Source organism: Anarhichas minor, unplaced genomic scaffold (genome assembly GCF_050575085.1).
Source record: "Anarhichas minor isolate MPS153535 unplaced genomic scaffold, ASM5057508v1 ptg000028l, whole genome shotgun sequence".
In the NCBI taxonomy this organism is placed as follows: domain Eukaryota; kingdom Metazoa; phylum Chordata; class Actinopteri; order Perciformes; family Anarhichadidae; genus Anarhichas; species Anarhichas minor.
The window spans coordinates 12,553,196-12,576,707 of NW_027466474.1; the positions used below are offsets into that span (position 1 = coordinate 12,553,196).

At 44.4% G+C, this 23,512-nt stretch overlaps 2 protein-coding genes across 3 annotated transcripts in view; both read right to left on the reverse strand.

The window, feature by feature from the left end:
- Window positions 1-3,932: 3,932 nt before the first annotated feature.
- gpr151 (G protein-coupled receptor 151) lies at window positions 3,933-5,276 on the reverse strand. The gene has a single exon (XM_076103794.1). The coding sequence runs from the start codon at window positions 5,274-5,276 to the stop codon at window positions 3,933-3,935; it is 1,344 nt and encodes a 447-aa protein (XP_075959909.1).
- Window positions 5,277-7,160: 1,884 nt separating this feature from the next.
- ppp2r2ba (protein phosphatase 2, regulatory subunit B, beta a) overlaps window positions 7,161-23,512 on the reverse strand; it is a 37,035-nt gene continuing 20,683 nt past the window's right edge. For both annotated transcript variants that reach the window (XM_076103152.1, XM_076103153.1), the window contains exons 2-10: window positions 16,809-16,906; window positions 15,643-15,808; window positions 14,637-14,749; window positions 12,440-12,617; window positions 12,081-12,245; window positions 9,686-9,855; window positions 9,032-9,123; window positions 8,822-8,945; window positions 7,161-8,114 (exon numbers count right to left, since the gene is read on the reverse strand). In XM_076103152.1, coding sequence (XP_075959267.1) covers window positions 7,959-8,114; window positions 8,822-8,945; window positions 9,032-9,123; window positions 9,686-9,855; window positions 12,081-12,245; window positions 12,440-12,617; window positions 14,637-14,749; window positions 15,643-15,808; window positions 16,809-16,906 — 1,262 coding nt within the window. In that variant the 3' untranslated portion in view covers window positions 7,161-7,958. The remainder of the gene's footprint in view (window positions 8,115-8,821; window positions 8,946-9,031; window positions 9,124-9,685; window positions 9,856-12,080; window positions 12,246-12,439; window positions 12,618-14,636; window positions 14,750-15,642; window positions 15,809-16,808; window positions 16,907-23,512) is intronic.

A 23,512-nucleotide genomic window follows, 5' to 3' on the forward strand; every position in this document is an offset into this window, starting at 1 on the left:
GGCATGGCTGCAACCACGATTAGACTTCCCTGAAGTTTTTCAAATTACTTTAGCCTGACTGCTAATAAATGATATAACTGACCATCATAACATTATACTGTTAAATAAAGATGTACACCCATGATTAGGTCTATGTCGCAGTATACAGTATCATAATAATAATCGATAACTGATATGTATATCATGTTTTCAATAAATGAATAGTCTATATGGAATAGCCACACGGTAAAGCCACATTCTACATTCTGCATTGTTTACATTTGGTGTCATTGGAATGTACAAGTAATAGACATGTAGTGGGATTCATACCAATCGAAAATATGCCACTACCCATTTTATTATTGTCTATAATAATATTGTCTATTAACCGTTGGATCACGTTCAACAGAGAAATTGTTCCTACACAAGTAGCCACAAACAAAACATTGTGTTGACGCATATCTGTGTAGTCCGTCATTAAGATGAAGAACAAAAAAGGTTTGTTGTGCTGGTTAATGACGACGGATAGCCTGCACTACAAATGTGCCTGTTGTGGGTACCGGCGTGTGCCAAACTTCGCAGATTGTTTTCTGTTCAGTATCTAACGTTTTGTTGCCAAACCAGGTCCAAATGACAGAGATGTCCTCCGTTTAGGTACAAGCGCTTCTTGTTTGGACCGTTTGCTTTCATGTGTAAGGATCAGAACTTGAAGCATCGCCCCAATTACGTAAATATTGCCGTAAAGCAGCTCGGCCCTAGATTCACAATAAAAAACCATTACGAAAAATATTTTTATATTGTTTTGACAATACATATTGTCATATCGCCCAGCCTTAGCCAGCATAAATCTACTGTCCGATCACACTGTGATTTTACTTGACTCACCCTCTCTCACTCACAAGGTGGGTTATTTTTAATTTGTTGATAAACTGGTAACGTTAGGGTTAACTAATTTAACATTAACAATAGACTAGGGTGACTTCTTTCTTCATAGCTCCATGAGGCAAAATGTTAACGTTACCAAGCGCCCCGCACATGAGGCTTGTTAACAAAGGGAACCTGTGAAGGTAAAGTTAGCTTGCCAGTATGGTTGGGTGGTATTGAAATTCCCCTACTGACAATATTGCTTTAAGACAAACACAGATAAACGAAATTATCGTAAAAAAAAAAAAAGCCAGAGGCAAATAGATATGAATATACAAATACAAAGTGGCCTCAATATATAGGCAGTAAGCGCTATTTTACACAAGGGCATGCTGAGATTAATAAATAATAATAATCAACTGGTAGTTGATAGTTGACTGTCCTTGCACAGTCTCCCCCTTTCTTTTGATAAGCTACAACAATGCAATAAAGCATAGAGAAACCAAGAGACTATAGAGAAAGAGACTATAGAGAATATAGTCTCGTGGGGGGTACTGCGGGAATATGGGATAACAAGGTCGTTGCTACGAGTCATCCGGTCCTTGTTTAACCAAAGTGAGAGCTGTGTCTGTTCATCACAAAGTCAAACATGTTTTCAATGCATGTTGGCCTCTGCCAGGGTTGTCTCCCTTGTCACCGATTCATGGACAATCGCATGTCCATGAAAATGAGAATTGCACTTCTGCTCTTTGCAGATGATGTGGTTCTGTTGGCTCCATCAGAACGTAACCTTCAGCACCCACAGTGGTGGTTTGCAGCCGGGTGCGAAGAGGTTGGGATGAGAGTCAGTACCTCGGAATACGGTGGATTGTACCCTGTGGTTTGGGAGTGAGTCATTGCCCCAAGTTAAGTGTCTCAGGGTCTTGTTCACAAGTGAGGTTACAATGAAGGGTGGGATTGAAAAGGGTGGTTCGGTGCGGCTGGACTGGGTGAAGAAGGAGCTGAGCGGGAAGGCAAAGCTCTCAATCTACCAGTCCATCTACGTTCCGACCTTCGCCTAAGGTCATGGGCGTTATGTAGTGACCAAAAGAATGAGCGGCTGAAATGAGCCTCCTTCGTAGGGTGGCAGGGCTCAGCCTTAGAGATAGGATGAGGAACCCAGACATCCGGAAGGAGCTTGGAGTATAGAGCCCCTGATCCATAGTGTCGAAATGGGCCAGCTGAGGTGGATCAGCCATCTTTAACGTTATCATTTATACCTGCTCTTTTCCTACTGGGAGAGATGTCTTGTGTGTCTTATGTGCATGATGGTACAAAGCGAGCAAAGGATTTGCCAGTCAAGCGCTTGCCCACTGTTCCTGGTTTAATCAGGCAAAACAAGTGAATACACTGGGGCTGCTGGACCAGAGGCATGCAGCTTTTAATGTCTTAAATACAGGATGGCCTGGATTGCTCCCGTTGTTTACCAGTGATTAGGAGCTTCAGGCCTTGACACTTAAATTGGATAAAATCCCACAACTGCAGATTTACTGGCTCATTTAACAGAGTAAATGCCAGAGGTGCCAAACAGTACCGGCTGTATATAGTGGCCACATAGTGTATTTAAAGATAGTATCATTAATGTTCACAGTTACTGTTTTTGTGGTATTCCTGTACAATGACCTTTCATCATTTCTCTATTTAAACAGGGAAGGTTAAAACTGCAGTCCAACAATGAGTGCATATTTTCTTGCCTTCGGTGTTTATGGCTGGGTCACAACCCGAGGGATTGATGGGGGTTGATATAGTTAAGTGTTGCTCTGATTGAGGTACTTGCCTCTAGCAATAAAAGGTCAACATAAATGATTAATGAAAGGAAAATGTCATAAGGGAGGGGAGGGAGTAAAAAGAGGTGTAAGGTAACTTGGGGATGACTCGTATCTTCTCATTTTATTTTTTACTTTTACATTTTATTATGCCAGCCTTATACATTTTACACCATGTCAAAATGTGCAGTATTGGTCTTTGATTAGATTGAAAAGTACTATTTACATGTAGCTTTAATGTTCATCAAAGACGGGTTTGCTGTTACATCACACAGTAAAATCGATCCCAGATCAGCTCAGGCACAGTTTCCTCTATGTTGATTATCCCTTTAATTGTGAGGTTTTAACCTGTTATGCGTATTCAGATCAATGCATGGAGAATTCCTTATGAGACTCCTACAGAGGTGAGTTCACTGACACGACTGTCTGAGTTCAGACGAAAGCTCTTTTCCTCTAATTAGAACCCTTGGCAATTGTAATGAATGCCCTTATGAAAATATATGTAATAACCTAATGTCAGCAGGAGACCATCCGTTAATGATCCATCTTATTAAGACTCTACTGTACTAGTGTGTGTGTGTGTGTGTATGTGTGTGTCATTGATTGAAACAATTACACAAAAATTCCAGACTGAACTGAACACAGATACATAAAAAAGAAAAGCTGTTGGTTTTCTATATCTCCCTTCCAATCTATATAATCTTTGACACCACAGAACAATGTTATCACACACAGGCAACATTTATAGAATTGTCTTTATTGTAAACACTGATCAAAATACATTTAGGTGTTAACATCTACCTCCAATTAAGATGCAAATTTAAGATTTTTCCCAGAGGATTTCTTGCAGCACACAACAGTCGTTAAGAACATAAACTAAAATGTGTGTCCGAGTAATTCAATGAATCTGTAATTGCCAATATTAATTCACACACTACACTGAAAAGATATATATATAGATTACTGAGTATTGAATTCACATTGCCATACTTACCAGAGGCTTTCATTCACAGCCACCAAAAGCCACCTTGCACTATAATCTAGTTCTTCCTCGTAAAAACACAATTGAAAGACAATATTATATAATGTTCACCATACGTATATACAGATGATACTGCTCTATTTATAGCCCACTCTGGGTTTCCACTCTGAATGCACGTCTTACCTTCGAACAATATAAACACAGTTGACAGAATACAAATGATTTACGGCGCAGCACTCAGCAGCAGCCTCAATTCTTAAATGAAGGTCTGTTGATGAAGCTGCTGCTGTCTGAGGATTGTATTAAAGATCAGCTGAAAGGTGGTTTCTTTTTTCCCCCTCTTCCTTCTGGCGCTCCCACGGCACAGGGTCATTTTCCTCTGTGTGCAATCCAGACTCCCTCTCGTGCCAGAACTGCTCCACATCAGGCAAAACGATGCCATCTTTGAGGCTCACCATGTCTACGTCTCTCTCTCCTCCTTGCTCCGGCTGGGGCTGAGCCTCTCTGCTGGGACCCTGGCTGGAGCTTGACCGAAGGCTCCTCTCCCCCCCCAGTTGGCCAGAAGTCTCTGGTCTGGGGCAAGGCGACTGGAGAGATGTAGGGGTGTGAGGTCCGGGTTTTGGCTTTGGTGGAGGTTGCTTGCGCAGGGTGAGGCGCCTCCACAGCCCCCTGTAGCCCTCTCTGAACTCCTCGGAGAGGAAGAGGACGATGAGAGGGTTCACCAGGGACAGACAGAAGGTGAGCAGCTGGGCAGAGAGGGTTAGAAGAGGGGGAAGAGAGGAGATGAGGGGCTGAGGTCCTTCGATTTCCTTCTCTGCGATATGACGCTCCCAAACCCACACCACCCATTGCGGAAGCCAGAGAATAGCCATGGCCACAGTCAGACTAAACAACATCAAGGTGAGCTTCTTGGATCTGATCTGTGTGCGCAGGTTCTGAGTCTTACTGGAGCGGCGCTGGCACTGGCCGTAAGCCCTCAAGAAATACACCAGGGCAAAGCTGAGTGGTGCACAGTAGACCCCCAGGGGGTATGCTTTGACATACACAGCCATGAAGTCCCGGGCTTCAGGAGGAACCATCAGCATACAAACCAGCCCGCGGGTTTCTCTCTGCAGCGTGGCAAACAGCCAGTGAGGGACGGTGACTGAGCAGGCGGACAGCCAGATGAAGAAGAACACCACCAGGATGGAGCCCAGTCGGATGCTCACCTGCTTGGTGGGGTTGGACACGTATTGGTAGCACGCTTTGGCCATGACAGCCAATGTGAAGCTCTTCGCTGCCATGCAGGACTGGAGGAACCAGTTGGCCGTCTTGCAGACCACCCAGCCCAGATTCCAGCTGGCTTTGGAGTAGGAGGCAGCCCTGAAGGGAACCGTGAACAACAGCACCAGTCCGTCAGCAAACATCAGGTTGAAGATGAGAGAGTTGATGAGAGACAGTTTGCCCCTATGAGCGTTGGAGAACAAGATGACCATCGCGGTGAGATTACAAGCCACACCCAAGACACAGATGACTCCTAGAATAGCTGGCACCAGGACCCTCAGCTCCTCAGGCTCCAGGTGTTGCTGTGAGCCTCGTTCATTGAATGGCCACTTGTCTATGGAGCTGTTCACCACTGTCACATTGTTTCCACTCAATTTATCCATCTTTTCCAAAAAAGATAGTCAGCTAATATGAGAAGAAATAATAGGAATAGTCTAAGGCAGCTAGTAGAAGAAGAAAAAAGGTTCTCGATAGAAGATTTTCCAAAATGTAAGGGCTCAAAATTGAGATTTGATATATCTAGCAATACTAGCACTCTGAATCTAAACCTGTTACTATAATCGCATCAGAGAAGGTATCGATTGTCGATCAATAATCACAGCAGAGCTCCTGTCTGTCCCCTGGTTTATCCTGAGACACGGTGATGCAGCTTCTGCGGCTGGTTATAAAGACGCTGTTTGATTGACAGCTGCTGTCCCCAGCTGACAAACTGTGCGTCGACGACAGCCTCTCGGGGCCAATTAGAAAAACTCTGCATAGTGTGTACCGTACAGCAGATGAACGTGTCGGATTTCTAATTTGTGTTAATGTTTGTGAATTAGTCATCGTTAGAGTGCATTTTTCTTATAGTTAAGAGATACTAATGCTTAAGTGCTGATTACATATATGTTTTGTTATTATAGCAAAGGCATTTTAAAATTTGTTACAGGCAGTACGGGAAATATATCATCTGAAGCATCCACCAGCAATCCAGATGGACTCTGTCATTTGAGTTTGTTATATGAGCTGTTAAAGTTGGTCATCAACCTGCATTTGGAAGCTGGATTTCTGTTCTTATAATGGTAAATTGGTATAATATGAATAAGCATGAATAAGCTAAAGAAATTAAGACAATTGTGACAGTGGCTAGTAATTTGAAATCAACCACCAACTGTCTCAAGTTGATGAAAACCTTTTTATCTTTTTTTTGAACAGCCAGAATGCCTTTATATGTCTTACTCTTCATCCATAAGAGGGCGCTGTTGCACCACAAGCAGCAATGAATCATTTGATGTACTCGGCAGCATTAACACAGGAAGTGAAACAACGCAGGCTTTCAACTTGCACATCTTTATTCTTTTTTTATTCAAAGAAAGTCCAGTAAGCATAAAGACTGCATGGTAATTAATTGCATTTCAATACATTCTGAGCTATAAAAGTTTTTTCAATTAGAAGTGTCACAAAGGAGGTCGTTTAGAAGACATTACCGTTGAAAGGAATCACACTTAATAATTCCCTGATTTCACAGAGTTCATTTAGACCTTTGACCGCTTTTCTTTATGGGAGTTGGCTCTTAAAACAAATCTGAGACAAATGAAGATCTCCAAAACTGACAAGAGCCGAATGCTGAAATACAAACCTGCTACTGTTCCACGTTACCCTTCGTCAACATGAAGAGGAACGTGGACAGACACCGCAGCGATCTGAAATCAAACATTTTTAAACTGGCTTCTTGTGGACAAAGCCAAATATTTTACTTGCATAGTGCCTCAAATGATCTGTAGATGTTAAATATCTATATGCAGGTGGTCAGTGTCATCAGAATCAGATCTAACAAATGCAGAAAAAGAGCAATGCCTGCTAGCATTAGGTTGCTCCAAGAAATCTCAATATTTTGACATGAATAGTTTACGGTTCTACCATCTACAGATCATTTTCGGTACAATCCAAATGTAAAAATGTAATGTGGCTTTGTCGTGTCTCCTGCAAACTGACAGACTGACTGCAATGTGATAAGAGCAACAATTACTTTGTACATATCACAGCGTCCTCCCCCTGAACTCACAAGTATGTAGCCGGTGCTATAACGTAATCATGACTACATCGCTTCAAGCTCTTTTTTTTCCCACTTCGGACCTCAGTGGAGCTTTTTTTTTTTTTTTCTTTAATAAAGAGAAAGAGAAAAAAACAAAAGAAAAAAAGTTAACATTTCATTTGAAACATTCAGTCTCCTGCCTTGTTTCTCAGTCCCCCCCCCCCCCCCCCCCCCCCCCCCCATCCCGCTCCCACTACATCAAACCCCCACATACCAAAAGAAGGCACCACAGCTTCTAGACAGACTCATTGACCGAGCGAAGGACTCAATAAAACAACAGCGTTAAATAAAACCATTGACACGGCCCAGAAGGGCTTCATTCACATTACAGACTACAGCAGTCTCACCAGGGAGACACAGAATTGGTACTTGAAAGACTGACCATGTTGTGTGTCACAGCTCACAACTCAGTTTCTGGGGTCAGACATTAACAGTCTCTTTTGTAGGAACTCTGCAGCAGGTTGCACTGTCCAAAACGCAGGGTTGATCACATGCACTGTAGCATGAGCAGGTTGAAAGAGAGGGGGCACTGTTGCTACATGACAACGAGCCACCGTCATGTAAGCTAGGTTTCTGTCGGTGTGCTCTGCTTAATGTTCAGTGTACCCACATCCAACCCCTTTCTCCGGGGTCCGGAGGGCTGCTACATCGTGTCATTCGTGCAGCAATCCTCTCGTTGCATTAATGCACGGGATTCACTTCTCCAGGTGTCCGCACGGCTAAATAAATTAAATTAGAAGTCAAATTGAAGAATGAAAGTCCATTCTCGAATTTCTGAGGAGCCGTTTTCCTCACGCTATATCCAGGTTGTATCAATTTCCCCACTTCCCAAAATTCACACCGTCCGCAATTTCTGTCACTGGATAATTATCTCCGCTGTTCTTCAGCAGAGCGGCAAAATTCAAGACATAGGGAGAGGAGAAGGATGTATGTAAGGGCTCCATCCCTCTTTCTCCAACCCAGCCGGGGGTCAGCAGGGGCAGACTGCTCTTTAGTTGACCTTGTCTTGGAAGATGTAGAGGTTGTTGGTGGCCGCTACTGCGATGATGTTCTCATGGGGGTGCCATGTAGTGTGAAGGATCTTCTTGCTGAAGTCAAGGCTGTCTACACTGATCTCATCCTTGCGACGCTTCCCACCGACACACACCTGGAGGACAACAGTAGGGATAGATATGCTTTTAGGTTATGAGTTTGCACCATTTTTAACGCATAAGTTCACAAAGATTTCAGTGATTTTTAAAGCAGTGTTTATTTATTTTTGCCCACTTGGGGGCACCAGAACGCGCTGTGAAACACAACACTGATATAATATCACCTCATAAAGTAGATGTGGCAAAGAAGTTGGCAAACAGTTGCCAACTTACACATCCAGGAGACACAGAGCAACATTGGCATTCATTTGGAGTTGTGTTAAGCTTTACGCTCTGTTTTGGCCTCTGAGGGACATATTTGTCTCTTTAGCTTCTAAATGTTCACCAGCTAGTTGTTAAATAAAAGTAAGATAAACAATGTAAAAAGAACAAGAGAGGCTAAAAGTCTGATGTTGATGAATCCAACTCTTTCTGAATAGAGTAATTAAAGCTAAACAAACTTAGTAAAAAGTTTTTTATTTCATTTCTAAATGTTTTTATTTTTCACATTCGTGCTAGTAATCACAGCTAGTTCAGTGCATGGATTTCACACAGGATATGATTGGATATAATCATAATTATACTGTAGCTTATCTATGAAGATTCACAGTCATCAGGATATCTAGACAACACTCATTTGAAGCCAAGTTGAGGCCCTGGCAATATAGAACAAATCCAGATGTCTTAGGAATCCGGTAACTTGTATTGATGAGCGGTGCTGTACCTTGCGAGGCTTCAGAATTGCTCTGGGTTTGCTGTTCTCCCTGGACGCCTCCAGTGTGACGTCACGTTTAGTGTTCCGGTCAAACATTCGGAAGAAATTGTTATAGGAGCCAGTCATTATGACGCTGAGGAGGAGCAGAGGAGAGCGGCGGGTTATTGAGATAGTTGGATGGATGGATAGATGGATGGATGGATAATAAATAAATCTCACCTGTCTGATCCGTTCCAGACACACTCAAACTTGTCAAAGATGCAGTCGTTCTCATACAGAGAACAGAGTTTGCCTCGTAAATAGTCATGCACCTGAAAAACAAATCAGAACATGAAGTGGCTGTTGGATCACGACCACACTTTCCCAGCACCCAAAGTTCGTCACATTACCTTTTTTTAAGTGAACAACCATATAACCTTAAGCTGCACTGCCATATGCTCTAGTTTCAATAATCCCTCGCAGACCTGGTGAGCCACGCTAAGATGCTAGGTAGCAGGTGGAATTGGACAGAGAATCCCTTGAGCCCAGCTGATAGCCTTATCAATCATGACCTGCACTAAGATGGCTTCCCCTGATCCCACAGGGTGGATCTGACCCCGGTGACCACACAGTGGGAGGTTTTGCCCTTCAGGTTGCATCAGCACCGCCACTATCTGTCTTTTTGAGAACAGTTGGCTCAATAAGCCCTCCCGGGGTAATTGCAGAAGATGACACGGTTACGGATTGGCAGGGTGACAGTGAAACAGGATTATGTTGAGTGATTACTCTGAAATCAATACGTTTTGATTTGATCCCGGCCTAGCTGTTATTTAGGATTATCTTTGGAGCCTTCGAACTGTCCAACAGGCACTTTAAAGCAAGACGAAGGCTTACCTGGTACGTCTCTAGTGGTTTGTTCTCCATTTGAAGGTCCCACACCTTGACAGTGAGGTAGTCTCTTGTCATCAGGTAGCGCCCGTTGTGGCTGAACTTCACGTCAGAGATGGATGAGATGATTTCAGAGAAAAAGGAGCGAGTGGAGGGATCCTCTGGCTCCTCAAAGTCTACGAGAGAAAAACAACAAAAGGCAGTCATCATCTGACAGAGAAAACACGGTTTACACCGCGGGAGGTCGCTGCTTAAAAGAGATGTTTTTTTTCCTCCCGCAAGACTTTTTCATCATTCGAGAGAATAAAACAGCGAGAATAAAACAAAGTTGATTGTGTTTGGGTGGTGGGGGCCGTCACTAGCGAACAATAACAGCCACAACAATGCCTGGATGTGGGTTTTTTTCTGCAGCAGCTGCATCTCTTCCCGGTATTATTTCTCTGTGTGTTTAGGGAGAGAGTCGTGGGTCAGCATGCTGGGTAAATATTGGTTATGATTCATATTGATTCTGGCAGCTGCTGATCTGTGTGCAGGCCAACACGCTGGGGATAAGAGCCAGGCATTCCATCGTTAGCTGTCAAGTTATTGTTCCTCCTCCTCTTCCCCCCCCTCTTCTTCCCCTCTCTCCTCTCCATTGCTCCAAAAATGCCCCCACCATTCTCCCCCATCCCTCCCCTCCTCCTCAGCTGAGGCCTGGAGAATGGCTCTGTGATGTGTCAATGGGGAGTCTACCGAGGGATGCGGCGGGAGAGATGAAAAAATGGGGGGGATGAGGAAGGGATAAGAAAAACAAATCAATGTCAAAGTGCTGGGCCCATTTGGGCCCCGCTGGATTTGTGTGTGTGTGAGTGTTTGTGTATAAGTGGGTGTGAGTGCAATATGTGCATGTATTTATGCATGTGTGTGTGTCCCTGCCCTCCCTCCCGTCCCACTCCAGGGGTGTATAATAGGGTCCCTGGGGAGTCGGCATGGTCCCTCTCTTTCTGTCCTGGGGCTCAGCGCTTTGGCAATCCTCCCCAATCCCTCCATCCATCCTCAATCTAACACTGACTGATACCAGCAGCCTCTCAGGTTTACAGGTATGGGAGGGGATGTGATATGATTGTGTATTTTATGTGGAAGGTTCAGGAGGTTTTGTGTGTGTATATGTGTGTGTGTGTGTGTGTACGTCAAGGGAAGGAGAAGCTGTGTTTTTGAGTGCATGCGTGGGAGGGACGGCATAATACATCGCTCTGAGCTACAACAGCGTTCATGCAGTGAGACAGTAGGTCGGTATCAGCAGACCGTGTCCTGAGGCTAACGAGAGCACCTGCCTGCTCAGCGTGTGTGTGTGTGTGCATGTGTGCGTGTGCGCACTGAAAGCACCTAATGGCACATGTCGATATGAAAACAGCCGTGAATACCACAACTTAAAATTAACACCAATTTTCCAAACTTTTCACGTCACTTATATACTCATTTCGCCTGCAAATAACTGCTCATGTGAAATTCAACAGGCCGCTTTAGCGCATGGTCCAGTGAACGCATCAATATGTCTGAGGACGTGACTGACGTTATTGATTAACAAGGTGTGTCCATGAGGGACTAATGCGATTGCGCTTAAGCCATTGATTTTCTAGAGAAAATGTCAATGTATTCATTATTCATTTGGCTTTAGAAAAGGCCATTCATTGTTTGAAACACACAGCGAGAATTATGGATGGGTTATCAATCCTGGCATATTGAGCCACACAAAGGTGGAGCTGAAGCAGAAAAAAACGAGTGTGATTTCGCAACCGGGGTGCCACCATGTTGAACCATGTTAAAAGTCTTTCTGTTCTCCCACTTCCATCACTCTCATGAATTTAAAGATTTAGATGAACCTGCAGCACTCTCTTCTGTTCTTCTTGAGTTAATCCTCCTTATACTACTCAGCTTCACTGAGGTCAAGTTCTTTGTGTTATTTTAGGGGATTTAATGGCCAGGAAAGGGAGCTACATTACAATAAAACTCAAATGACACACAGTGGGTTTCAGAAGACTGGCTCTAATGTCTTTTTGACTGAATGTGACCATCATTAAAATAAATTAAAGGGATTCTGTAGTTGAATTTGATACAGTTCAACTATTTATCCCAGAAAGGGATATTCTATGCAGACACTTGCTAGATAGAAGGCTTTGAAGCAACATGTAGATGATACAGAATATAAAACAGTTAAATGAATAAAGCAACTGTAAAAAAGAAATCCAATAATCAACGCTTGAGTTGAGTTGCCACAAAATACACAATGAAGCACCATACGATAAAAATAATAGTTAACATTATAGAATATTTTCACTTAAAGAATCTATAAAGAAATCTTTTTGATCTTTCTCGTCACTCTTTTATCATTTTTCCCATGATGCACTCTACTTGTACTCACATTTGCAGTGTTTGTCGCAGAGCGCGGCCTCTCTCATGTCACAGAGGCGTATTGAGCCCTTGCTGCTGCTGTAGGCAAAGGTGTGACACTGCTGGGGATGAAACTCTGCTGAGGTGATCACCTCCGTCAGCTCCTCCATGTTGGCTGGCTTGATGTCCACAATGTCTGAGAGACAGGCACTAAGGAACAACTACAATCTTAAGACACCTACTGTGGGCATTTAGACCAACACTGTGTATACCCTCAGTATTTAGCTTACATTTTCTGTACAAACAGATTTGAATTACATGGTTACTTTTCGTCCCTTTTTCCCCCACATTTTCAGTTCCCAAACACCGATGAGCCGAGTGAGAGGATACTGAAGCTGCGATCGGTGATCTCCAGGTTCCACAGGTTCACCCTGAGGTCGTCGGTGGAGATGTATGTCTGAAGGTCGGAGTTGACAGAGATGGAGTTGATGTGGTAAGTGTGAGCATTGCTGAATACACGCCGGGCTGTAGCCTCAACCATCAAGTCCATTGGCTGCAGCACCGGCACCTATTGGTAAAGACAGGTCAGTTAGGTGGGGAGCACATGTAAAGAAACACAGAAAGAATATGCAAGAAATTCATCTCGAAAGCTTTGATGGGTTTTATAACACTGATCCAGTATCTTTTGTTCATTGAGGCTGGTTTCCTCGAGGCCTTCCTGTATATTTATCTGCAGATATGTAAATGCACATGTTGGGCATGAATTTTGTGTGTGTGAATATGAGGTCTCATGAAAGTGCTGAAGACGTCACTCCTGCTCTCATGTTTGCATGTAAGAGAAAGCAAGAAAACAGAGAAAGCGAAGGAGGTGGAAGGAGAGATGGCCCGGGGGCATCGCTAGGCCCTGCTGAGGAATGATAACTGAACTCTGCAGAATTAAGACGAGCTCACACTCACACACACACACACACACACACACACACACATACACAGTGCTGCTCGGGCTTCAAAGCCACCCAGCCCCAGTCTGCATGCAGCCCCCCGTTGGCCAGATAAAACACAGACAAAGAGAGAAGGGAGGGGAGCGAGAGAGGAGAACAAATCGACTGCTTCTTCTCTTTTTCTCTCGTCCGTTGCTGGCACTGACAGAAAGACATGGCAGCCCAGCAGGCTGCTGTATCTCCATGGGTGTCACTTCATTTCCATGTCTTTCACCGGCCGTCCAGAGAGACACGGACCGTATTAACCCATAACCCCGAACACTGACAGTTACACTGTTCAGCTGGCTCCTGCACCTTCGAAAGATTCATAGATTCTCCTCCTCACAAAATGTGAAGCCGAATATTTTAGTATTAGATATTTCTGCTTTGAAAATAAATAAATATTCCCTAGAAATCTATTCACAACATCATTTTAAAGCACTTTCCTCTTTTAAAGCAACAATCGGATAAAACGCAAAAAAAGTACATCCTTTGTGTTTTAAGGAGATACTGAATCATAGACTTTACACAATGCAAACAAAGAGTTTTTTTTATTGTTTGTTCTTTTGGCTACATTTTGTAATAATTTTTTCGAGGCTCTTCCCTTTCCTCCTCCCCTTCCCCCCCCCCCCCAATGTGCAGATTTCACAGCCTCTAAACAGGATTGCCACAGTCCCGGCCTGTCCTCCAGGTTGCTATGATCCCCTGGCCAGCCAGACAAAGAGGGACAGACACGCTGAACACAGCACTAATCTACTATGGCAGACACACACAAACACACACATATACACACACACACTGTGCTACGTGCCTGCCTGCTTTGTGTGAAAATTAAAGAGGTAGGGGAGTGGGGGCAGAGAGGATGATCCCTTCATGGTCTTCACCTCAGTGAACATATCGATCACTCATTCTCACTTTCTTCTGCCAGTGTAAGTTCAAAATTGTCCAATGATTGTGTGTTTGCTGGTGTGAGTGTCATTTATCAGTATTGAAGGTGAGCATATATTACAGGGAAAACTGTGTCAGTTTTGACAGATACGGTGCAGTCATACAGAATGCGTTGCTAAGAAGTTTATGTAGGATTAAAGGCTATCATAGCATAATGACCGAATGCTCAATTTATATTTAATCAGCTTATCTGAGCTGTACGTATTTGGACTAATCAATGTGCAAACATATGATAGATCTTTGTCACAGAAAACATTTTGACATGTCCCAGTCGGACAAGCAGGTGTTAATTATAAAATGAATGATGGCAGTCAGTTAGCTTAGCTTAGCATAAAGACTTGAAACAAGGGAAACAGCTAGCGTGGCTCTTTCCAAAGGTCACAAAATTCACCTCCCATGTGGGGAGAGGCTAGCTGATTCCCTGTTTTCAGTCGTAATGCTAAGCTAAGCTACCCAGGTGTCTCATCAAGAGGCCATCAGACTGTCGCTTGAATTGTTTTTGTTTTTCTTTCCATTTAAGGTTAATCTGGAATTTCATAACCTGATATTTGACTCAGAACATTTAACACACCAGCTAGACATGACTAGAAGCCATTTCCCTTACTCCATGTGACATTTAGGGTGGTGTTAGACCTGATAGTCATGTATGACCCCTTTACCCGTAGCGAGGTGATTGTCGATGGGTCTCTGATCCGTCCATCGTCATCCTTCAGGTTGTAGCCCTCCGGACGCTTGTCTCTCTCGCTGATTTTCCACAGCTTCACTGTCTTGTCTGGAATGGATACATCACACAAACACACACAAACACAAAATACAGTTAGATCATGGCTCACTACAGTGAATCTCAGACACAAGATGGATGCAGGGGGTTGGGCGGCCAATCTGGCATGTATCTGGTCTGGAGCCAGCGGGAATGATGAATGGCAGCTCCTGTGTACATTCTGATGTCACTGATATCAATCTATATGTTGACTACATTTCCAGGCTTCAGTATACGCTCCCCCCTGAAAAAGCCATCTGGGCGCGTTTCAGTTCTGCGCCACACAAACACCAGTTACATCCCATCTTCTCTGTCTGTCTGGAGAGGGGGATGGCGGCAGCAGTCAGGTTGTTGCCTTCTTTTTTTTCTCTTTTAATTTCCGCTGTGAATATTGGTGTCAGAGCAGCGAGGCCATCGCCACAGGACCCTCCTCCATCTGCTCCAGCCACCACTAGCACTTCTGTAGCAGCCATGCATGAAGCCCACAATCTGCAAGACATCTCTCTCGCTGATGTGTGTGTGTCTGTTTGAGGTGGCGTGCATGTATGGCGTGTGGTGGCACATGCTTTGATATGTGTGTGTGTGTGTGTGTGTGTGTGTGTGTTCCTGCTGTGGCAGCCATGCATGAAGTTCTCAATCTGAAACGCTTCTGCTGGTGGCACTTGCTCAGTCAAGCGAAAACACGGTTAAAAAGACATTTTTATGTGATATTAATAACATCTCTGACATCAGCTGTATATCTGACCATTCTGCAAAGTGAGAAATGAATCATGCCTTTACTTGACACCGTTATTGAGTAACAGCAACACTCTGCCCACATCTGAACACGTTCTCATGACAGATTAATGGTCTCGTTGACCATTTTTTCCCACAGCAGCGGGGGCCGCCTTAGCTAACTGACTGACCGTTGGTGGAGAGCAGGAAGTAGGCGGCGTTCTGCTGAGGAAGCCATTTGATCTTGTTGATCTTCTCCTCAATCTCCAAACTCTTCAGGTAGTCAAACTCTGGCTCGTGGCTCTGGAATGTGCTGTAAACATTGTACTCCCCTCGCCGCTGGGGCTGGCTCTTACTCTGCAAGAAGAGAAACATGGTAAGAGATTGACCTGTTTGCTGTTGACTCCACAAGATTAAATGTTGTTCCCCACAAATTTATTAAAAGGACTTTAATTCCTCAACAAGGTGTGCAACGTTTGAGAAAAAGAAAGCATTGCTGGTTGGTATGAATATACATTCCAGTCTCCTTAAACTTCCCCTTAAGTAGCTTCAAAGTGAGATCAAATATTGTAGCCGTGTTAGCGGCTTGAGCCATCATCAGGTCAAATCTATAATACTTTTGTTTATGATCACAAACGTGACAAACTAAATTTGTCTAATCAGCCTCAGTTTCACTTTGTGTTTAGTAATTAGCAAATATTAGCACGCTAAACTAAGATGGTGAACATGGTAAACATTATATTTGCTAAACATCAGCCTGTTAGCATGGTCACTGTGACTGTATGAGCATGCTGATGTTAGCGTTAGCGCAAAGCTCTGATGTGTACCTAGTACAGCCCCATAGAGCCGCTAGCGTAAACACACACATACTGTATGCTTTGTTTTATTGTCATTATTTGCTTGTTCTAGCACTCCATAGCAGCTACAGTGTTTTTGCACATTCATATTGAATTAATAGCCAGTTCCAAGATGCTATATCTTTATGGCTCCTCCATTAAATGAAATGTAAAATGCTAGATGTACAATGCACTATCTGCACACATTTCTTTGTATTATTGGAAACCTTGGCATCTTAACTGGAATTCAGAATACATTTAGGTGGTTTTAAACAATGCCACTCCATGTAACATGAGTTTATAATGATAATGATTATATTTTATAATGATTATAATGATGATTAGCTTTCAGATTTCTGTTGTTTGTGGTTTTTAGATATTTGCTGCTGAATTTACAGCTAGCTATCCTTTTGCTAGCTAGTTATCTAAAAGTAAACACATCAACTTCAATGTTTCAGGGCTGTCAAACCCTCTCAGCAGAAGGGCAGCATAATTAGTGTTGCATTGTTGGCATTTCCTACCTCCTGCTCCCTCTGGAAGACAACCACTCTGCCTCCTTTATCCCCGGTGGCCAACAGCTCCCCCGATGAGTTAAACTCAACCGTTGAGATAATGTCAGCTGCAACACAGGAAGCAGAGCAGAGAGGGGGAGAACATGTCAGTGTGGACGTATACACAAAGCTGTCAAGGTATCAGTCAGACAGAAAGAAAGACCTTTCAGTGAGATCTGGTAGAGTGACTTCTAGAAAAAGCATGTCAGGGGAAGGGAGGGGGGAATCTCGTGACGAAATCACAGAGGAGTCTCCGGCACAGATACCCTAGTTTGGTGTAATATAGGTTAGGAGACGCCACTGAATGAGTCACTGCATGATATCAACTAATTCAACCCCTCGTCTGACTGAAGTGAGCCAATTTGTGTCATTTAATTGAACTCCTGCTTTTTAAAGGACGCTGCCGCCACACTAATAACGCCATTCAACTCTCTCCTCCCGGCTGCGAGACCCCGTGCTGCTCAGTGACTCTCTTGCTCCTTCATTAAAAAACATAAACCTTGAAACCATTCACTTTTTGCAGCTGATATATGTGTATGCATGTGTAGCACACTTTTTTTTTCTACTTTCAATCTATGCAGTGCAGTGAAAAGGGGAACAAAAATATAGGAGCAATATGATATATTTGCTATATATATATACTCCATTGCCAAAATGTTTTCGATGTCTCTGCATAGCTCCAGATCCTCCAAATGTAAATAGCAGACACCTACCCTTAAGGTAGCTCTTCCTCTCCTCCTCAAAGACATACATCTGCCTGGATTTAGGAGAGGCTAATTGTGACTGTAATTATTATACAGCCCCGGGCTAAAAAGGCATAGCATAATGTCTGTCACACACACACACACACACACACACATATCGCAGCAGAGGCTAGCCCTCTGTTTAACAGTGACAATAATATTAGACAGACAGAGAGAGAAAGAGAAAGAGCTTGTTGTTTTGTACCCCCCCCCCCCCCCCCCCCCACGCCCTCAGTGGACCTGCTACTGGCGGAGCGCTGAACAGGAGAGGGGAATGTTGCCATGGAGACCGTTTCCATCTCTAGCGGCAGTCGGAGGGGTGTGTGTGTGCGCGTGTGCCAATAGCTCTCAGACTTAGTTGCTGATGCTAGCTGTAATTCAGCAGACAGAGCGAGTGCTGCAATAGAGTGAAAACCTGCTATTGCATCTGGGGGAGTGTGCGCTGTTCAATGCAGCACACAACTTCAGACAACAGAGTCCCTGTAGACGGGCTCGTCTCTTCACATCAAGCTGCTGTGCATTGTGGGAATGACTAAGTGTCTTTGAATATATGAGTGTGTGTGTGTGTGTGTGTGTGTGTGTGTGTGTGTGTGTGTGTGTGTGTGTGTGTGTCTTTCCCTTGTTTCATTTAATTGTTGACGTGAAAGACACCAGAGGGATTCTTATGTCTATGTGTTGATAATGGCTTGAGGTGTGTGTGGGTGTGTGTGTGTGTGTGTGGGGGGGGGGGGGGGATCCTAATCATATTTGAATCTAGAAACTAATTAATGTTTCATAGACAAGACACACTCTGACCTAATTACATCCATGGAGTACCCCACTGACGCACCATATTGTTGTTGCACACACAGATGCCGTAGTTATCTCTCTTTCTGTATCTGCATGCACAGATATGTGGAGTACCCCTCCACACACTCACATACACACTTACACACACACAATGGTCACCAACACCATCAGACCAAAGCCACTGCTGTGAATCGGATGGAATCAGCTTTGCAGTCAGCATTCTCGAATCTTCTCTTCTCTTTCTGTCTCTTTTTGCCCTCCATACTTTTTTCAGTCTCCCCCTCTCTCCTCCCCTCATCATCAACCCATTAAGTCACTGCGGAGAAACAGCAATTGATGGGTGCCATTTAACGAGTTTACACACGAACACATCCTTCAATCATCTCGCTGAATGAAGAATCGGTGGGAGCCAGTGAAGCTGAAACTCCCGAGTAACGTGATGGAATGCTTCCCCAAACGAGTTTTTCCTCATGCAAATGTATTCAAAGCAGACGAGGCAATCTATTAACACCTCAGTCACTGATGGAACTGTGTCAAAATGGCAACGTACAGTGTTTTCAAATAAACTTTCATTAAAGGAAACAAGCTGACTAGCATGTGGGCGGGGTCTGTCGTGATTTTCGCTCGCCACCAGATCCGATTTCTATTACGTGAGCATCAGAAGGTTCCAAGTGAACTGGCAGTAGTAGTAGTAGCAGCAGGTTGGTGATCCGGCTGATCACATGTGTACTTACACACACACACACACACTCTCTATCTCTCATGCACAGCTTCATCAGCCGACCATAACCAGATGAAGCCCATAAATCCTGTGGCCAGCCAGGTCTGACACAGACAGGTCAGCGCTTCTTGATGCATCAGAGGGATGCTCGAGATAACACACATCCATCACCAGTAATAACACAGACAAAGCCGGCTGCTGTGATGTGTGTGTGTGTGTGTGTGTGTGTGTGTGTGTGTGTGTGTGTGTGTGTGTGTGTGTGTGTGTGTGTGTGTGTGTGTGTGTGTGTGTGTGTGCAACTGTGTATACGACTGAAATAACACAGGCTCCTATCTGTTTCTGTCCACCGATCTGACCCTCAATAACTCCCCTTCGACATGCAATATAGAATCGAGACTCAAACCCGTTGGATGGAAACATAGATATGCATTGATTCTGGAATGAAAAGCGTGCACGAGGAGCCAGAAACGCAGGGTGGGGATATTGAATGTATTTATAGACGCCTGTGCATGCAACATCTATCACGCATAACAGGGAGGGCCACTAAAAGAAAAGAGGGGGGAAGTCTGGGGAGGTAAGTAGGTCGATAAAAGATCGTACAGTGTGTCTCATCAGTACAGACTACAGCAAAGACCAAAATAGGAGCACCCTGGCTAACCTCTAGACAACATGTAATCCTGTCAGGGGTGGAAAAGAAACAAATAAACAAACCGAGGGCTTGATCCTGTGGCATTGGAGGGTTGTGTAAGACAGTCACACTCAAAATGGTGTGACTGCATGGAAAGCTAGTTGCGTCAGTGGTGTGCAATAATTCCAGGTTAAGGGAGGGACGTGAGCAACATGGTGTCGTGTAAATGCTTTGTTAGCGGTAGACGTGGAGAGGAGAGGGATTACAGCACTTGTGCTGAGCTGCCTGCGTCAAAGGATCAGGCCGGGGGATAATTCAGGTCCGTTCTCGCACTCTCTTTCACTCGCCGCTCTTGTCCCTCCAATATGAATCAATCTGCACTTTGTCTTTTTTTCAGAACCATGAACACACACGTATAACAAATTCGATTCACCATTTCGAATAGGCGACTGGTAACGGCTTCTTTCACACCACAAACAACGTATATCAATCGAATTTTGAATAAACCCTGTTACCTACTGGTCCGGTGCCCGGCCATATGATTAAGGGTTTATTAGGCTTTAATAGCTGCACACAAAGCAACAGAGCACAATGCAGCTCTCTTCATCTGAAGAGCATGACTCTTTGTAAGATCTGGAGTGAACAAGCTAATTAACCTGATTTCTCCAGGATCAGCCCCTTGAGAATGAGATAGAATGTGTGTGTGTGTGTGTGTGTGTGTGTGTGTGTGTGTGTGTGTGTGTGTGTGTGTGTGTGTGTGTGTGTGTGTGTGTGTGTGTGTGTATATAGTCTTTCCTTTGTGTGTGCACGTGTGTGCTTGCTTTTCTGTATCCCCACACTCCAGGGAGTTGAGCATGAAATGGGCGAGACGTGTTACTGCTTCACTTCTCACACTTCATTAACACGTCGGCGTGGCACACATCTGACTACGGACACGGGACAGGACAGGGCGAAACGAGAAGAAGTGGGGGAAAGCGGTGAACTCGGCGATCGATTCCTGCATGCGCTTACATGAATACCAAGCGAGATCGTTTGAAATGCTTGTTATTTGGTATTCTCTTAGAAATTGAAGATGCAGGAGGGGGATGGTGGGGAAGTGGGGGTGCATAGAATTATAATACCAAAACAAAAACTGTCTCTTCCCTCTCTATCTGTCTGCGTTGCTTTGGTGTGATCCCTTTCATCTTCCTGTTGTCAAGGCTGGAGGGAATCAAACATTAGATGGCTGCTGAACAGTGACCTTATCACCTAAGCATGAAAGGGTCCGAGTGACGCTGCTTCCTCGACAAGACACAGGAATTAGCTATCAAAACATAGTCCAGAAAGGTCAAACAGTGCTTTACCCTCCAGGCTAGCACTGCGCCGAATGACTCACGTCCAGTACATCTATCATAGTTGAGAAATAGGATATTTTTTTGTGATCATCCTACAGTAGCAACACCGCGGGTATTCTTTAACAAATTCTCATTAAATTTTCATCGAGCTGCAGACTTAATAAGAAGCTAATCAGGGGGATGAAAGCAGCTGCTGAATAAGGAGTGTGACTCGCCCCAACTTCACAGCTTGCCATTAAGCACACGCCCGCCCCCCCCCCCCCCTCCCCCCACACAAACCCCCATACACACACAAGGACATTATCTTTCTTGCGCTATGTGCCGAGGCGGGGTTCGGGCGTTTTGAGTGTTTCGCAGTGAATAATGGATGGGACCTGGGGGTATGCTGGGCTAAATCTTTTTATGCCGGGGTCCTAAAGTGTGGCCCCAGGCCGTTTGCCTTGGCACAGGCAACCGTAGGCGGTGCTCTGCTCTCATCAGCAGCTGCAGTAAAGGCTGTGCGCTCTATGTTGCGGGACTGCATCAGTATTCGGCGGGTCTAGAGGGGTCACATCACACACAAGCTTGTACTCGCATCAGACAAACACATAAGCAGTCAGGGAAAATGAGAGAAACGAGGGGGAAGGGGGAGAGAAGGTGGAAGGGATTACATGTCCTACCAATAGATCTTTAGGTCATTGTTCCGGTAGCTAAATTGTAAAGGACCAGAAATCAATACCAAAGCAGACATTAGGTTAGGGCGCTGCCTCACAGCGAGGAAGCCATTTACATTTCTACACCCCAAGTGGTGTTGTGCTATGTGACAATTTCATCCATTAAAGGAACATCCAAGGTGCAGATTATGAAAATGAGCTGAAACTCATGTTGTAGCAGCGTAACAGTCCATTGACTTAACACACACTGATATACACAGCTGCAGTGATACACACACCATTCATTTTATCACCATTAACAACGTGTCATCTGCAGGCTGCTGGCGAATGCAAATCAGACTGTAATGCCATTTTCTTTCATCTAGACAGCAACGATGAATCTGGAAATTTTTGCATTACGGTTGAGAAGACTTTTTAAAAATTATTTCCAACGATGGAGGACCAGCACAGCTTTCCTCACAGTGTGCGCACATACACATCAACTCAATGTAGCCGCCCACAGACCCACTGAGGCGTGGGATTGGTGCAAACCAAAGGTCAGCGCGAGTGACATCATTAAAATGTGACATCATTAAAGTGTCCTGCTGCTGTGGGCAAGCACGGCCTGAGGGAAATCCCATACCAGCCCGCCGCCACTGGGACCTGTGTATGTATGTGAGACTGTGTGTTTGTGTGTGGTCTGAACGGACCGGGCCTGATGGAGCATGCGCACTTTGGTGAATTTATGAGGACCCAGACACTGGGATGTATGATCTTTGGCTTCAGACTGACTTCACTTTAGGGGACAGGGATGCGAGCGTGTGAATGGGCGCACACACACACACACACACACACACACACACACACACACACACACACACACACACACACACACACACACTCATTCATGGTATATGAGGTGTGACGATCAGTCGTAAATTACAGCAATAAAAAATAACAAAAGTAGACGTTCCTTGTTTGAAAAGCACAGATGGGTCGCAGACCAGACAGTCCTCTGCTTTTAGGGGACACATTTTACACCCTGGGCAACTCCCAGACACTTTCTCCTGCTCACATGAATGGAAGAGTGAAACAGAGAGACAGGAAGAAGCTGGAAGAGGAAGATCCCCTCCTGTTTTTCATCTCAGCGCCCACATCAAACAAAACTATCCATCACACCCAAACCTACCCCCCACTTCACTTCTTCTCGCTCTGAACCGGTGACAGTGTGTTTAGCAGTGACAGGGAATCATCTGTAAGAGCAGGAGCGGAGCAAATGATGATGCTCTCCCATATTTAAATTAAGAGGGAAAAAAACACTGAGGAAAGCAGCAGGATGTGAGAACGAGACTTACTGTCTTCTGAGCTTCGACTTGTCCTGCAGTGGCATCAGTAACCTGAGCCCCCCCCCCCCCACCCCCGCAGCCACACATAACCCTCCCACAGCCATTCTGTATACCCTCCACACCCCTCTATTTAATCTATTCTATCAAAATACTTAGATCATTTGTGAAGATGTGCTATTTGGTTGTTTAATTATGGGCTGCTCCTTCATATTTTAAACTGAAATATGTTTCTGTTTTGTCAGATTTTCAAACCTTATGGTTGGGTGCTGAAATGAAAGAATAGATGGCTGCCCCAGTGCTGCATAGACTATTATTTAAAATGATTAAAACTGTGCTTTAAACTGATCAATAAAGACCGCTAAATGGAAAGAAAATAGACATCAACATATACACGACAGAAGTTGATTGAAATCTTGTATTAATCTGGCAAAATAAGTATTGGTGTGTCATTTAGAGGCAATGTACCACGTACCACATGCCA